Source organism: Culex pipiens, chromosome 2 (genome assembly GCF_016801865.2).
Source record: "Culex pipiens pallens isolate TS chromosome 2, TS_CPP_V2, whole genome shotgun sequence".
NCBI classification, from domain to species: Eukaryota; Metazoa; Arthropoda; class Insecta; order Diptera; family Culicidae; genus Culex; species Culex pipiens.
The window spans coordinates 110,610,724-110,627,939 of record NC_068938.1 but is presented as its reverse complement, the minus strand read 5'-3'; the positions used below and the strand labels follow the sequence as shown (position 1 = coordinate 110,627,939).

Here is a 17,216-nt window from a genome sequence, read left to right as displayed (position 1 = left end):
TCGATGGTTACGGGTTTCCTAACCAACAATTCCGTACTTCTCTTGTAGGTGCAGGAACGGATGCTCGGAAATCTCCGCGAGCAGGTCGTAAGGGCAAAAATCGTACGATTTCGGAGTCCTCCTCGGTAGATAGCAGCGATGAGAAACCTGTGGGACTTGCTGCTAGACCGAATCTTGGAGACGTAAAGACGGAAGAAAAGACACAGACAGCAACGACGCCAATCACGCCAACCCTACCGGTTACGCGTCCGAACGAAACCGCTTCTTTGGCTGACAAGTCCAAGGAGAAGCCAAAATCTGCCGAAGATTTCAAGATGGAGTTTGGTAATTCCCAAGCACTGGGACCGCTAACGCTAATCGACCCGGTGACGGGAGAACTGACGGTCATGCGAACCGGCAAGGAAGGACAATACGTCCCATTGCCTAACGCTAACGCACCGCAACCGTTGAAGAAGGTCATTGCCGCGGCCGCTCAGAGTGCGGAGCAGATGAAAACTAACGCTTCCTCACCAACTCCACCAATCTCCGCTTCGGCATCGCCGGTTCAGCACCGAACTCCAACACCGGGTTCGGTACCGTCACCTGGCATGACGAGAGTACCAACACCGAATGCATATCCGGTCCAGCAGCAACAGCAGCAGCTTGAGGTCCAGAAGATGAACAAACAGAGTAGTCCTCTTCCGCTAACGCTACAGAATCAGATGAATCCGACGGCAAGTGCGGTAGTTGTTCCGTCGCCCCATAGCAATACGGGAACGATGGTCATCCAGCACTCACAAGGACCGCCACAAGCGCAGCAGCCGGTTGGAGTCATGCAGCAGCAGCAAGGACCGCCGTCATCCAAGCCACATCCGTTGAAACAACATGTGCTGAATGCTCAACAGATCATGTCTCAGCAGCAACCACCGAACGCAGGCAAACACATCCAGCAACAGCAGCAGCATCCGGTGGGCAATCAACAGCAGCACCAACAGCAAATCATCTTCAAATCGGCTATTCCGATGACGTCGCAAACGCCCAGCTCGGGTGCAATCCACACGACGACCGGCAAGCAGATCCATCCGAGCTCCAACATCAAGATGGCGCCCCAGATCATCCAACAGGGTGGGCCTCCGCCGCAGCACACACAGCAGATCATCATCCAGAACGCCATGTCCCAGCAGTCGATGACAATCAACAAGCACACCACCACGATCATCAACAAGCAGGGCCAACCGCAAGGCCATCACCAGCCTGGCAGTGGAAATCTGTTGATCAACATTCCCCAAAACATGCAACAGCAGATGGGCAATGTGCCGATGTCGCCGCGGATGCAACAGCAGCAGCAGCAGCAACATCACCAGGTCGTCATTACCAACTCGAAACCTGGACCAATGTCGAATCAACAGCAGCAGCAACAACAGCAACAGCATTCGCCACACATCATTCACAAGCTGCCGGCAGGTCAATCGCAGCCGCAACCGCAGCAAATCATAATACAAGGAGGCAAAATACCGCCCGGCCATCACCAGATTCCGATGGGCTACACAACAGTGGTACAGAGTGGTACGAAGATCATCCACCAGAGTACGCTGCAGCCCGGCCAAGGTCAACCCGGTGGTCCGCAACAACAGCCGATGCCTGGAAAGCACGCCACTCAAACCATCCAGATTGGCCAGTTCCACGGCACGCAGACGAGTCAGTCGCCTACAACGGTCGTGCAGAAGACCATCACCACGAGCCACGGCGGTCAGCAGCAGCACATCCGAATCCAGCAGCAGAAGATCGGTGGACCAGAGGCGTTGAGCCACTTGCAGCCGGTTCACATGATTGGCAAGCAGCAGCTGATCCAACCGCCCATGGGAACGGCCGTCGGTGGCAAAATGCTGCCCCAGCAACCGTCCCAGATGCACCAACCCGTTGGACTGACCAAGCTGAACCACGTGGGCCCAGTCGGCAATCAACAGCAACAGCAGCAGCCACAACAGCTAACGATTCAGCAGCAGCAGGGCAAGGGTGGCATGCCATCGCACTTGCACCAGCAGCCTCCGCAGGGCATTCCGGGCCAGATTATGACCGGTGCCGTCGCGAGTCCGCCGCTGAAGCACATGCACAGCCAGCAGCCAGTTGGTAAGTTGTCTAAGGTGTTCCGAGTCGGCAGAGTTTGTCAAATTGCTTTTTTTTCTGTCTTACAGGTGCCAGCAGTTCTCGTGTGGCGCATCCAGCGATCAGTCCCCAGGGAATGCCGCCGGGTCCGCAGCAACAACCACCTCCGGGATCGTCTTCGACTATGAGACACGTGCAGGGACCGGGACTGAATGTGCCACCGCAGGTGGCGTACGAAGCCAATCCGGTAAGTTTCGTAGCAGTTCTTTATATTCATGTTGGGTAGTTGTCTAAGTTGGGGTTTCCGGAACTCGCATTATCTGACTTGTGCCATCTTATTTAACGCTGCGCTTCTGGATGCTTCAGCACGGAGATTTGGTCGGGTTCATTGGCCGCGGCCAGAGTCCTCCGCCGGCCCATCAACAGCAAACGTCACCCATAACACCGGTACATGTACGCATCATGCGTAGAGTTGTTGAGTTTTCTTTGTTCTTTGGTTGATCTACGGATTAAATTTTGAGGTTAGTTCTGCCGCGACAAAGTTTCTAACGCTGCTTTTCTCGTTTTTCCTCCCCAGACCGATGCCGCCTTCCGAAGTGGGATGCCACGGGACTATGTCAAGTACATTTACGCCCGCAACACCATCCACATGCCAAGGTTAGTTTCTCGAGCAAGTCTTGTTCCGCTGAATTTGTTCTGTAACGTTCGTTTTTCCTCTCCCTTCAACAGCAGATCACCCTTGCTGCCGGGTTCGGTTGAGCAGCGGGAACTGTCCGAGATGGAAGATTCGGTTGCGGCCAGTCCGCCGCTGGAGCTGCGTCGACCTTCGAGTGGTCCTCGCCCGTCAACTTCCGTACCACCAAGTCTACAAAGCCCTGGAGAACGGTCAACAGGTAACGTCGTTACTCTCATCGGTTTAAATCGCAAATTTCACAATCATTTCTCTTTCCCTTCCCAGACTCACCGCAAGTGGCGCAAGTGTACATCGGAAGTGCTCGCATTCCGCACACCTACTCGGACTCGCTCAACACCCGGTTCTACGATCCGGCCGCGAGTGGTCCGAACGCGCCGCCCCGCGCACTGAGCACTGAACCGCCTCCAGCGCATCACCGACCGCACAACTTGTCGACGTCCGGCGGAAGCGGATTCCCGCCGGGATCATCCTACCCGGGAACCCCGAGCCAAACTCCACCGCCGGCGTCACCAGCGAATCTTTCGCAACTTCAACCCCAACAACAACAACAACAACAGCAGCAACAGCGCGATCGCGACCTGCTGCAGCAACGGGATCGTGTCACGATGCCAGGTAGCTACGATCAGCTCTCGGATCGTTATTCCTATTCCCTGTCGGAATACGAGTGTAATGATTACATTAACCCTCCCGACTCAGGTCACGCCGCCGCCGCCACCGTCGGTGCCGGAGCCATCCCGATCCAGGCGTCCCCGCTGCCGGCGCACTCTGGTGGTATCCCGGGCGTGATTCCAAACACCGGAAGAAACGCCGTCGTGCCCCCTATCAGTGTGGCCAGTGGCAGCAGCAGCACTGGTGGCAACACTGGAACCCTCGTACCATCTGGTCAACAGCAACCCACGGCGGTCCCGTCCCAAAGTGACTCATTGGATCAGCTGTTGCAGCGCTATCCGGTCATGTGGCAGGGCCTGTTGGCGCTCAAGAACGACCAGGCCGCGGTGCAGATGCACTTTGTGCACGGCAATCCGGGCGTGGCGGGCAGTTCGTTGCCGAGCAACAGCGACGGAACGACGCCGCCGTTGCGCATTGCCCAGCGGATGCGGCTCGAGCCGGCCCAGATTGACGGCGTCGCACGGAAGATGCAAGTAAGTAGCGAGAGCGCATTCTTGTACATTGTTTTGGGTTTTTTCTATTTTTATGAAGATTTTCTAAATCAAAAAGCAATAGCATTTTCTTGTGTTTGGACCTTTTTAAAAGTGAGACGACAGTGTCTTCCAAGCCTCGATGCTAGGAGGATTAATTTGTTTCATTAAATATTAACTTTTAAGATCAAGTAAAACAGGAATTAACAAGAAACACACGTACAGAGGCTGGTCTTACCTATAGAACTTACTAAACCTTAATTTTTGGTTGCATTTCCATGTTCACTACCAAAATTGTGAAAAACTACAATAAAAAAAATACATTCCAGATGGCGATGAAAATAATGGCTGATAAATTGGAACTAACGAAAATATAGTTTTTTTATGTCAGAAAATCGGGATAGTATTATACATTCTTGACTCGATAAATTGAAAAAAATCCAAAGATTTTAAATTCTTATATTTTTATATATAGTAACTGGGCTGATCACCAAATGCTGCTCGCTAACTGGGCTTAACAAAAAATGACGAGGGGACCACCGATGCATAATTCTTCCTCTACAAAATATAAAAATAAAGGTTGCTAACATTTGTTATCAGAGCTCCCAGTTAGCCCTAAACTTGGACTTAAAATTTCTAAAAACACCCTAAATATAATGTTTAATTTGTTCAACTTGCTTTTTGCATCGACTGGCCCCTTGATCATTTCGGTTTGTTATTGTTTTTTGACGTTTGTCTGCTTTTTATGTGGGCTACACGCAAAGCCGACATTAGTCTTTTAAGACTTAAAATTAGGCTTTATCGAACCTAACCGTGTTAAGTCTTTTTAAGCCTAATGATGGGTTAGTCTTTAAAAGACTAGTTTCGTTTTAGTACGAAAAAGGCTAAATTTTAGGCTTAATGTTATCGTCAAAAAGCCTAAATTTTAGTCTTTTTCGAGAATGCGAGGGGATCAAAGCGGACATAATCCAAGATGGCGGAACTTGATTAAGACTTATTTTTAGGCATGAAAAGACTTATTTATAGGTTTAAAAGACTAATTTTTAGGCTTTTGCAGGGAATGGGAGGGGATCAAAGCGGACATAATCCAAGATGGCGGAACTTGATTAAGACTTATTTTTAGGCCTAAAAAGACTTATTTATAGGTTTAAAAGACTAATTTTTAGGCTTTAGCAGGGAATGGGAGGGGATCAAAGCGGACATAATCAAAGATGGCGGAACTTGATTAAGACTTATTTTTAGGCCTAAAAAGACTTATTTATAGGTTTAAAAGACTAATTTTTAGGCTTTTGCGGGAAATGGGAGGGGATCAAAGCGGACATAATCAAAGATGGCGGAACTTGATTAAGACTTATTTTTAGGCATGAAAAGACTTATTTATAGGTTTAAAAGACTAATTTTTAGGCTTTTGCAGGGAATGGGAGGGGATCAAAGCGGACATAATCCAAGATGGCGGAACTTGATTAAGACTTATTTTTAGGCATAAAAAGACTTATTTATAGGTTTAAAAGACTAATTTTTAGGCTTTTGCGGGAAATGGGAGGGGATCAAAGCGGACATAATCAAAGATGGCGGAACTTGATTAAGACTTATTTTTAGGCCTAAAAAGACTTATTTATAGGTTTAAAAGACTAATTTTTAGGCTTTTGCAGGAAATGGGAGCGGATCAAAGCGAACATAATCCAAAATGGCGGAACCTTATTAAGACTAATTTTAGGCCTAAAAAGACTTATTTATAGGTTAAAAGCGAGGTTAAAAGACTAATTTTTAGGCTTTAGCAGGAAATGGGAGCGCATCAAAGCGGACATAATCCAAAATGGCGGAACCTTATTAAGACTAGTTTTAGGCCTAAAAAGACTTATTTATAGGTTAAAAGACTAATTTTTAGGCTTTAGCAGGAAATGGGAGCGCATCAAAGCGGACATAATCCAAAATGGCGGAACTTTATTAAGACTAATTTTATGCATGAAAAACCTAGGGGATCAAAATGGCGGGAATTAAGGGTAGAAAATAAAATATAGTTAAATTTTATTTAACTATTTATAAAGATGTTTTTATTCGGTAATTTTGCAATAAAACAGATTCACGGATGCGTTCAGCTATAACCTGAAAATAAAAAAAAAACAATATGATGAGTTGTGAGAGTTTGATAATGATTTAAAAATTGGGAGATTTCATTTAAGTGAGAGAGACCGTAAATTAAAGAGAACTGGAATGGCGTAGTTTGGTAAGTTCGATTTTTTGAAGATCTGCCTTTAAGAATTTAAGAATTTAAGAATTTAAGAATTTAAGAATTTAAGAATTTAAGAATTTTAGAATTTGAGAATTTAAGAATTTAAGAATTCAAGAATTTAACAATTTAACAATTTAACAATTTAACAATTTAAGAATTTAAGAATTAAAGAATTAAAGAATTAAAGAATTAAAGAATTAAAGAATTAAAGAATTAAAGAATTAAAGAATTAAAGAATTAAAGAATTAAAGAATTAAAGAATTAAAGAATTAAAGAATTAAAGAATTAAAGAATTAAAGAATTAAAGAATTAAAGAATTAAAGAATTAAAGAATTAAAGAATTAAAGAATTAAAGAATTAAAGAATTAAAGAATTAAAGAATTAAAGAATTAAAGAATTAAAGAATTAAAGAATTAAAGAATTAAAGAATTAAAGAATTAAAGAATTAAAGAATTAAAGAATTAAAGAATTAAAGAATTAAAGAATTAAAGAATTAAAGAATTAAAGAATTAAAGAATTCAAGAATTCAGGAATTAAAGAATTAAAGAATTAAAGAATTAAAGAATTAAAGAATTAAAGAATTAAAGAATTAAAGAATTAAAGAATTAAAGAATTAAAGAATTTAAGAATTTAAGAATTTAAGAATTTAAGAATTTAAGCATTTAAGAATTTAAGAATTTAAGAATTTAAGAATTTTATTTTAAGAATTAAGATTTTAAGAATTAAAGAATTTAAAATTTTAGAATTTTAGAATTTTAGAATTTTAGAATTTTAGAATTTTAGAATTTTAGAATTTTAGAATTTTAGAGTTTTAGAGTTTTAGAATTTTAGAATATTAGAATTTTAGAATTTTAGAATTTTAGAATTTTAGAATTTTAGAATTTTAGAATTTTGAATTTTGAATTTTGAATTTTGAATTTTGAATTTTGAATTTTGAATTTTGAATTTTGAATTTTGAATTTTGAATTTTGAATTTTGAATTTTGAATTTTGAATTTTGAATTTTGAATTTTGAATTTTGAATTTTGAATTTTGAATTTTGAATTTTGAATTTTGAATTTTGAATTTTGAATTTTGAATTTTGAATTTTGAATTTTGAATTTTGAATTTTGAATTTTGAATTTTGAATTTTGAATTTTGAATTTTGAATTTTGAATTTTGAATTTTGAATTTTGAATTTTGAATTTTGAATTTTGAATTTTGAATTTTGAATTTTGAATTTTGAATTTTGAATTTTGAATTTTGAATTTTGAATTTTGAATTTTGAATTTTGAATTTTGAATTTTGAATTTTGAATTTTGAATTTTGAATTTTGAATTTTGAATTTTTAATTTTGAATTTTGAATTTTGAATTTTGAATTTTGAATTTTGAATTTTGAATTTTGAATTTTGAATTTTGAATTTTTAATTTTTAATTTTGAATTTTGAATTTTGAATTTTGAATTTTTGAATTTTTGAATTTTTGAATTTTAGAATTTTAGAATTTTAGAATTTTAGAATTTTAGAATTTTAGAATTTTAGAATTTTAGAAATTTAAAATTTTAGAATTTTAGAATTTTAGAATTTTAGAATTTTAGAATTTTAGAATTTTAGAATTTTAGAATTTTAGAATTTTAGAATTTTAGAATTTAAGAATTTAAGAATTTTATTTTAAGAATTAAGATTTTAAGAATTAAAGAATTTAAAATTTTAGAATTTTAGAATTTTAGAATTTTAGAATTTTAGAATTTTAGAATTTTAGAGTTTTAGAATTTTAGAATATTAGAATTTTAGAATTTTAGAATTTTAGAATTTTGAATTTTGAATTTTGAATTTTGAATTTTGAATTTTGAATTTTGAATTTTGAATTTTGAATTTTGAATTTTGAATTTTGAATTTTGAATTTTGAATTTTGAATTTTGAATTTTGAATTTTGAATTTTGAATTTTGAATTTTGAATTTTGAATTTTGAATTTTGAATTTTGAATTTTGAATTTTGAATTTTGAATTTTGAATTTTGAATTTTGAATTTTGAATTTTGAATTTTGAATTTTGAATTTTGAATTTTGAATTTTGAATTTTGAATTTTGAATTTTGAATTTTGAATTTTGAATTTTGAATTTTGAATTTTGAATTTTGAATTTTGAATTTTGAATTTTGAATTTTGAATTTTGAATTTTGAATTTTGAATTTTGAATTTTGAATTTTGAATTTTGAATTTTGAATTTTGAATTTTGAATTTTGAATTTTAAATTTTGAATTTTGAATTTTGAATTTTTGAATTTTTGAATTTTTGAATTTTTGAATTTTAGAATTTTAGAATTTTAGAATTTTAGAATTTTAGAATTTTAGAATTTTAGAATTTTAGAATTTTAGAATTTTAGAATTTTAGAAATTTAAAATTTTAGAATTTTAGAATTTTAGAATTTTAGAATTTTAGAATTTTAGAATTTTAGAATTTTAGAATTTTAGAATTTTAGAATTTTAGAATTTTAGAATTTTAGAATTTTAGAATTTTAGAATTTTAGAATTTTAGAATTTTAGAATTTTAGAATTTTAGAATTTTGAATTTTGAATTTTGAATTTTGAATTTTGAATTTTGAATTTTGAATTTTGAATTTTGAATTTTGAATTTTGAATTTTGAATTTTGAATTTTGAATTTTGAATTTTGAATTTTGAATTTTGAATTTTGAATTTTGAATTTTGAATTTTGAATTTTGAATTTTGAATTTTGAATTTTGAATTTTGAATTTTGAATTTTGAATTTTGAATTTTGAATTTTGAATTTTGAATTTTGAATTTTGAATTTTGAATTTTGAATTTTGAATTTTGAATTTTGAATTTTGAATTTTGAATTTTGAATTTTGAATTTTGAATTTTGAATTTTGAATTTTGAATTTTGAATTTTGAATTTTGAATTTTGAATTTTGAATTTTGAATTTTGAATTTTGAATTTTGAATTTTGAATTTTGAATTTTGAATTTTGAATTTTGAATTTTGAATTTTGAATTTTGAATTTTGAATTTTGAATTTTGAATTTTGAATTTTGAATTTTGAATTTTGAATTTTGAATTTTGAATTTTGAATTTTGAATTTTGAATTTTGAATTTTGAATTTTGAATTTTGAATTTTGAATTTTAAATTTTGAATTTTGAATTTTTGAATTTTTGAATTTTTGAATTTTTGAATTTTTGAATTTTTGAATTTTTGAATTTTTGAAGTTTAGAAATTTAAAATTTTAGAATTTTAGAATTTTAGAATTTTAGAATTTTAGAATTTTAGAATTTTAGAATTTTAGAATTTTAGAATTTTAGAATTTTAGAATTTTAGAATTTTAGAATTTTAGAATTTTAGAATTTTAGAATTTTAGAATTTTAGAATTTTAGAATTTTAGAATTTTAGAATTTGAGAATTTTAGAATTTTAGAATTTTAGAATTTTAGAATTTTAGAATTTTAGAATTTTAGAATTTTAGAATTTTAGAATTTTAGAATTTTAGAATTTTAGAATTTTGAATTGAATTTTAGAATTTTTAAACTTTTGAATTTTAGAATTTTGAATTTTAGAATTTTTTTAATTTTTGGGTTTCTGAATTTTTGAATTTTAAAATTTTTTGAATTTTTGAATTTTTAAATTTTTGAATTTTTGAATTTTTGAATTTTTGAATTTTTGAATTGTTAAATTTCTGAATTTCTGAATTTTTGAATTTCTAAATTTTTAAATTTTTGAATTTCTGAATTTTTGAATTTTTGAACCCACACAAACACACACACACACACACCACTCATAAACACTCATTCACAAACACAAACACAACCACCACCACCACCACCATCATCATTTTCACCGCCACCGTCGGTTGTCCACTCCCGCTTCGTTGCTCTTTTTCGCTTCCACTTTGGATTTCAATCCCCGGCGGATTGATTCCGAGATTTTCTGTCCACACGTCCATTTTCTGTCCACACGTCCACGCCGTCCACAAAAAAAGTTGCTTCCCTCCTGCATCTGCAAAAAAAACACGCCTTCCCGTCCTCCTCCACCGTACCGAGAACCAGAATTTGGGAACCCGGTAGACAGCAGACATTTCGTTCGGCCGCCGTCTCACTCCGGCCGAACCTTCCGGCCGAACCTTCCGGCAGGAAAAACACAAAAACTTACCTGCAAACTGGCCAGAATCCTTCCCCGTCCGACGAACAGCAACCACCACCGGCAACTTTCAACTTTTTCTGATTTGACATGTCAAATAGTGAACCAAAGTTTATAGTACAGAAAAGCCTTAAATTTAGTCTTTTTCTAAGTTTTGCACTAAGTTCTAAAAAAAGCCTAAAATTTAGGCCCAAAAAAAGACTAATTTTTAGGCCTTTTTCTGACAATACTGACCGAACTTCAAAAAAGGCTAAAAATAAGTCTTTAAAGACTAATGCCGGTTTTCCGTGTACAGCCCAGTTATCGAGCGCCCTGTTCTAAAACAGCCCAGTTTCCGAACAAGTTTTGTATATATTTTCAACTGCAAATTAGATTTTTCAATATTTTTTTTTTTAAATTTTTGTTTAACAATATCTTAGACTTTTTTTTTCCAAATATCGCCAAAACTTTACCTCATAAGATGCACTTTGAGTCTCCTAAAACATGTAAAAAAAACTCAAAAATTAAAAAAAAACATATTTTTGGGATTTTTTCCGCATGCCTATTTTTTCTTAAAAGTCCTAAACATAACCTACAACTTTGCCTAATGCACCAAATCGATCAGAAATCATTTCTCAAGATACATTTTGTTTTGCCCATTTTGTTTGACCAGCCCATAAAATTGTATGGAAATAAAAACTAATCCGTAAAATCAATGCATTAAATGCAAAAATGTCAAACTCGAAAACATTTTTTTTTTGTAATTGATGACATTTATGTTCGAAACTGGAAACAAAGTGTCGATTTTGCAAACATGTCATTTAAAATCGAGAGCAATGTTTACGATTTTGGAAACAGCTCAATGTTTACAAAACAAAGATTTTATGGATTCTCTTTAACGATTTATATTCATATCCATGTATACATTGATGATTTTCTGAAAAGCTAACAGCCTAATGAACATATGGAAAGAAGTTTAAAAAAACAATCTGCTTTTCGAAAGATTTAGCCTTAAACATGGTTCTGAGAAAAAAAAAATCAAAATTCGACCTTCCTAGATCCTGGCCATCCCGTCTTTTTCGATTGCAAATTTGTTTTTGCATCTGAAAATTAATTTAATAAAAGTATGTAGGACCATTGGTTGAATATTTCACCATGTTTAATTTTTCCAAAATCTAAGCTCTGGTACAAGATTTTGTCATACGCTAAACTCTAGCTTAAAAGAGTTATCTAAAAAGGACCGATAAACCATTTTTTTTTTTATTATTGGAAAAATAAATCAGAATATACAAAAAATCTAAAATTTCAAAAAAATACTTATTTTGAGAATTCATCTTTTAGTGTTGAAAAGCGAAATTAAAAATATTCATGATTTTTTTCGTGTTTACTGAAAAGTTCTCAAGTCCTTCAACTTTGCGGAAGTCTTCAAAGCGATCACAAAATCTTTTCTCAAGATACAGATCCTCGAATATTCACATTCTCATTTGGTATGACTAGTCCGGAAAAATCTATGGACCCATGGATTGAAAAACTGATGGTGCAAAATGACTTCTTTTGACATAGAGAATGTATAGATTAATCGATTTTGTTCGAGTGACGCAACGGATAAAATTCGCACTATGGCTTGACTTGTGCTGCTGACGTGTTGATTTTTTAACTTTCCTTTCGACGTGCCTTCCGAGCAGCGATGTTATGGAAAAGTTTCTTGTTTTACGTTGCAATATCTCATCATCTTGCGATCCATTTAATACCACTCTTCTTCCCCTCGCCCCTCCTCCAGATGGACCAGGAGCACTGCATGCTGCTGGCGCTGCCGTGCGGCCGCGACCGGATGGACGTGCTGCAGCAGCAGAACAACCTGCAGACCGGCTTCATTACGTACCTGCAGCAGAAGCAGGCGGCCGGCATCGTGAACATTGCGGCGCCGGGTAGCTCGCAGGCCGCGTACGTGGTGCACATCTTCCCGTCGTGCGAGTTTGCCAACGAAAATCTGGCCCGGATCGCGCCCGATCTGATGCACCGCGTGGCCAACATCCAGTATCTGCTGATTGTGATCGCCACGGTGTAAGTACGCATTGCCGATTTTGACGTATTTGTAAACCAAACTAGGAGAATGAGGAGCAGGAGGAGACATCGATTGAGAGTAAATATGTGCGTGTGTGAAAATGATCTCATTAAATTACTAGCTTAGTACTAGAGTATGAAGGAGAAAGATTGAGCAGAAGAAGAAGGAGAAGGAGTAGAAGTAAAAGAAGAAGGATCGTGCACTCTGAAACCGTTCATGCAGTGATAATTTAGGGTTTTAATGACAGAAAGACAACAAGTGTTGAAGATTATTTAGTTGGCAAGATAAGGAAAGAGGCGTAATAAAGAGATAAGATGAGATATGTGAAAAGAAAGTCTAGTGTTGAGCATAAGTTGTTGAATAATATTATAAGAGAAAACAAAAGGGCAAGTGGAGAAACCTTTAAAAGCTACTACATAGATGGTTAAATAATCTTTAAACAAAAGGACAACATTGAAACACAATATTTGTACAATGGGCGCACGCGACGACGACGAGAAAACACGCGAGTTGATCGTAATAATGCCAAACGCAGCTTTTTCCACACAACTAATCGTTCGTTTCGGTGCAAATTAAAATGAGCAAAACAAAAAAAAAAAGTCCAACCTGTAACACACACATGGGGAAAAAGAAAGTTTATGTGAAAACTGTGATTTTGATCATATTTTTTAAGTATTATGAACTCTTTATACCTTACCTACAGCGCAGATTTAAATCGAGAGTGAGAGAGGGAGGGGCGAACCGCAACGCGCGATCATGTTGAGTAATGTTAGTAGATTCGGTTCTTCAAACCCGCCACTCGTCTACTCTGAATGCTAACTTATTGTCGTCGTCAAACTGTTATTATTATTTCAGTTTGAAGAAAAAAGTACCACGTGTATACAGAGGGAGAGTCATTGTTGAAGCTAAAGTCGATGAAGAAGAAGAAATAAGACGAAGAAGAAGAAGAACACATTATGAGGTAAAATGTAAATATAAATTATAGCCTAAGTTGTATAACTCAACCCCCGTAGTAAGAGCAAGAGAAGTATAACTGTTTGTATGAAAAGTTGAAGGTAAAATCTAACGCAATGTTCAGTGGAAGAAGAAAAAACGTTGTACATTGGAGCAGGAAAGCAAGCTACACTGATGAGTTTCCTACAATTAACGTTATTGTTTTATTTTAATGAAAAGATGTAACTTAAGGTTAGTAATACATGGTAATTCACTCTCATGTAAATATAAACTTAATGATACTATGAGTAATTCAAAAAGGAAGGAAACATTAAAATCATAAGCAGTTTTTAGAAGTCTACAGTGTAAGAAGGTAAAATTAAACAACAACAACACACCCACACAACATCTTGTTTGTAAATATGCGCTCTAAAGGATAAAGGAAAAGTTGAAAATTAAGGCAGAAACATAATAGTAACTTCCACCACATTTGAAACTGGGCCTATAATTTTTGTCATTTTTTAAGCGTTCTTTTGTTTTGCTGACGGGGCGGAAAACCATCGGAATTTTGACTTGTTTTGTTGTCTTTTGAGAAATATATTGGAATAACATGCTTTTTACTTCATTTCGGACCAAAAATCCTGATTCAGTGAGCAATTTTCTTAAAACGTGCATTCAGCAAGTCCAGCAAGCAAGCTTCCCGAACACAGGCGTAAGTTTCGAGCACCTAGATAGCCTAATTTCTTTTCAGCCGAAGAACCGTTCCCAAACACTAGGAAAACGCAGTTCAGGCATTCCTGTCGACGATCAAGTGCATCAGTTTTTTCAATCGAAGCTCACGTCAAGAATAAGAATAGGAATCAATCAGAAACTGTGGAAACTTTCTTCATAAAACGTCAACGGAGTACTGTACGTTCCGGATGTACCTTTGAGATATCGAAATAAATCAGAAGCTGCTAAAAATTTCTTCATAAAACGCCAACGTAGTACTGTGTGTTCTGGTTATCGAAATTCATCAGGAACTGCGGAAACTTTCTTCATAACACGTCAACGTGCGCTGCGTTGCGAGATGCTGAGCTGAGCTCGCCCGGTTTCGAAACCTTCAAGATGTCGAACAAGGCTCCTCAAATTGGTATCAATCAAACTTTGGCTTGTTGCCTCCATACAAAAATGATTTCCAGCCTGTTGTTTCTGAGTGAGTTATTCTTGATCTTCAAAACGAATTAACTAAAAAGATTCAACCTGAATATTTTCGTACTATTGAAAACTTCTAGATACTTGAACTTGAAGTCCGTAATAGAGATGTGAATGTTCTTCTAGAATATCACTTGCGTTGCTAAAAAGTTTTAAAACTTCACAGTTTTCATACATTTAGTCTACTTACCATTGTCGATTTTTCTTATTTTCATTTGGCTTTATGAAAAAATCATTGAACAACATGCTTTTTGTGGAACTTTTCCTCGCTTGTCTGATAATCTGGATAAATCTTCTCCTGTATTGTTAAACGTTACAAATGTTTTATAGTCATTACAAATCTCTGAAAAATAGGGCATTATTTTTCATTTGAAATTTAGTTCTTTTTGAACTTCTTCTAAATCATATTTGGCTTCAAAACTGAATCAGTTGATTGCCATTTTCCAATGTGTTTTCCCAACATAAAGTAAAACTATGTATTGCTCACCCAATTCAACCCATAGATTTCGTCGCAAACCAGTTTTCCTCATCCCCCGAAAACCAATTCCACCGCAGCGGTGCAAGCGCAACAACAAAGAAAAGATTAAAAACTAAATCAATACCACGTTTTCCTAGTGCGAACGCAGCGCGACAGAAACCATAAAATGACATGATAGTAAAGTAAAAGAATTACAACTAATCAAACGTTACACACTTTCACACACATACACACACAGACACAACTAAAATGGGGTTGGAAAAAAGAAGGAGTACAAGCAGGTGTTTATAAATTGGACGGAAGTATTTAGATAGCAAAATTGTAAATGTAATGTGTATGTGCAAAACCACCACCAGCAGCAAAACAGGATGGATTCTATCCCCCAAAAATAGCCATAACAGACATAAATAGTGTTGGTGGAGCAAGTTTAGCGCCACGCTACACATTCACACTCACACACACGCAGTACTACAAAAAGGGAAGTAAACAAAATCGCTCTGCATAGAAATAAAAGAATGAAAATCACTGACAAAAATTATAGTAAGAACACTCACTCTCACTCACGAAAAAGAAAAACACAAACAAATAAGGCTACCGGAGAAATTAAAAAAAAAAAACAAGTAAAAGAGAAAACAAAAATAAAGCAAATGGTGGGGAAAATAAGTTGAAAAACTGCGTAATATTATTAATAACCGATTGTGATCCATTCATAATGATGTACCTTTTTCTGTATATTTTGTACATATTGATTACGATTAATGATTAACATTGCAAGAAATAAAATATTTAAAAATTTAAGAACTTTATTTTTGTTTTGTAACCATTGAGAAATATCCCCCCCCCCCCCCTTAAAAAAAAGGTTCCAAATCTGCAAAAATAAGTTAAATTCTAGAGCCTCTGTTGGGAGTTGGTTCTAAAAACTGTAAGCATTGGTACATCTTTGCATTTAAAAGAACAACATATTTTTATGAATGAAACTTAACTTCTAATGTCGCTAAATGACTTCAATGTTTATATGCATCAAAATTCCCGAGAGCTTATAAACTGATTCAAATTTTTATTGCTTTAGTCAGTAATTTAAATTCAGGCATTTTTTCCACGCATTTTATTACATCAAATTGGTCACAATTTAAGAATAGATGTCTAATTTACGAATGATGTACTGAAAGAGAGCTAAAATACCAAAGCTCATTCCGAGCGGTAGGTACGCCGCTTTGATCCACGCCCACAAACTGTAATATAAAGCAAAATTTAAGCAAGAAATACACTTTACACTCATTCAAAAAGCTCACTCGTAAGGATCGTCCGAAACCGTGTACGTATCGGTCATCGGAAAATCTCCGCAGTCCTCCACAATGATCTTCGGCACCGGAAAGTCGTCACTGTCGGTTTTCTGCTGCTCGACCTTGTGCACCGCACCCTGACCGTCGATAACCTTCCCGAAAATGGTATGCTTTCCGTTGAGCCAGGGCGCCGGCATGGTCGTAATGTAGAACTGGCACCCGTTTGTGTTCGGTCCACGGTTCGCCATCGCAATCAGTCCCGATCGCGAGTGGTTTATGTTGAGATTTTCGTCCTCAAAGTACTGCAAATTAGTTGAAATTTAATTGAAGTATAATTTGTAATGCAACAAGTTTAAATTTGAGAATACCTTCCCGTAAATGCTGATGGATCCATGACCATCTCCAGAAACGATGTCTCCACCTTAAAATAATTAACCAATTAAAACATTCCACTCCGTTATCAACATCCACCCAAAACCAAAAACCTTGAATCATAAACTTGTTGATCGCCCTGTGAATGCGACTGCCCTTGTACGTGATTCCGTCGATTCCGGTTGTGCAGATGTGGCGGAAATTTTCCACCGTTTTCGGGGCTTCCTCGCCGAAAAGACCGATGACCATGCGCTCGGTTGGCACACCGTCGATCGTCAGGTCCATATAAACCTGCGATGTGACTTTGTACGTGGCGGCTTGAGCCTAGAATGGATGCACTTTACTTTAATAATAACAAAATATGGTTAATTATTAAATTTTTAAGCCTACACATGCCACTAAGGCGAAAAATGTCCAAAATGTGCACTGAGCCATGCTGACGGACTGTGTTGATGACCACCTGAAGTACAACTGCCGTTTGTTCCGTGTTTCATCATACCGGTGCTCCAGGACTGAAAGAAGCCCTAGAACTTTGGGAATCGTATTGATTTTTAAGGTTGTTGATTCTAGGCACCGACTGCTGGAACGGTCTAGGTTTGTTTTATGTGTAGAGGGGATTATAACAAGTTAGGAAATA

General features: G+C 36.2%; 2 protein-coding genes across 6 annotated transcripts in view; one reads left to right on the top strand and one right to left on the bottom strand.

Moving 5' to 3' along the window:
- LOC120427691 (protein split ends) overlaps positions 1-13,639 on the top strand; it is a 126,917-nt gene extending 113,278 nt beyond the window's left edge. For 3 of the 5 annotated variants that reach the window (XM_039592587.2, XM_039592584.2, XM_052708284.1), the window contains 8 exons: positions 49-2,109; positions 2,175-2,332; positions 2,452-2,538; positions 2,663-2,742; positions 2,815-2,978; positions 3,044-3,391; positions 3,476-3,921; positions 12,035-13,639. In XM_039592587.2, coding sequence (XP_039448521.1) covers positions 49-2,109; positions 2,175-2,332; positions 2,452-2,538; positions 2,663-2,742; positions 2,815-2,978; positions 3,044-3,391; positions 3,476-3,921; positions 12,035-12,322 — 3,632 coding nt within the window. In that variant the 3' untranslated portion in view covers positions 12,323-13,639. The remainder of the gene's footprint in view (positions 1-48; positions 2,110-2,174; positions 2,333-2,451; positions 2,539-2,662; positions 2,743-2,814; positions 2,979-3,043; positions 3,392-3,475; positions 3,922-12,034) is intronic. The other 2 variants (XM_039592582.2, XM_039592585.2) reach the window with 2 other exon arrangements.
- Positions 13,640-15,065: 1,426 nt separating this feature from the next.
- Positions 15,066-17,126, bottom strand: LOC120427692 (peptidyl-prolyl cis-trans isomerase, rhodopsin-specific isozyme). Its single transcript, XM_039592589.2, has 5 exons — positions 16,970-17,126; positions 16,693-16,903; positions 16,576-16,628; positions 16,217-16,509; positions 15,066-16,156 (listed from the first exon to the last, which is right to left on the bottom strand). The coding sequence occupies exons 1-5, from the start codon at positions 17,012-17,014 to the stop codon at positions 16,054-16,056; spliced, it is 705 nt and encodes a 234-aa protein (XP_039448523.1). The 5' UTR covers positions 17,015-17,126; the 3' UTR covers positions 15,066-16,053.
- Between the last annotated feature and the right edge of the window lie 90 nt (positions 17,127-17,216).

Coding starts and splice junctions, on each gene's coding strand:
- LOC120427692 (XM_039592589.2), bottom strand. CDS start 17,014: ATGGCTCAGTGCACATTTTGGACATTTTTCGCCTTAGTGGCATGT. Junction 16,629..16,692: donor CAACAAGTTTATGATTCAAG/GTTTTTGGTTTT, acceptor AATTATTTTAAG/GTGGAGACATCGTTTCTGGA. Junction 16,157..16,216: donor GTTTCGGACGATCCTTACGA/GTGAGCTTTTTG, acceptor TTTATATTACAG/TTTGTGGGCGTGGATCAAAG.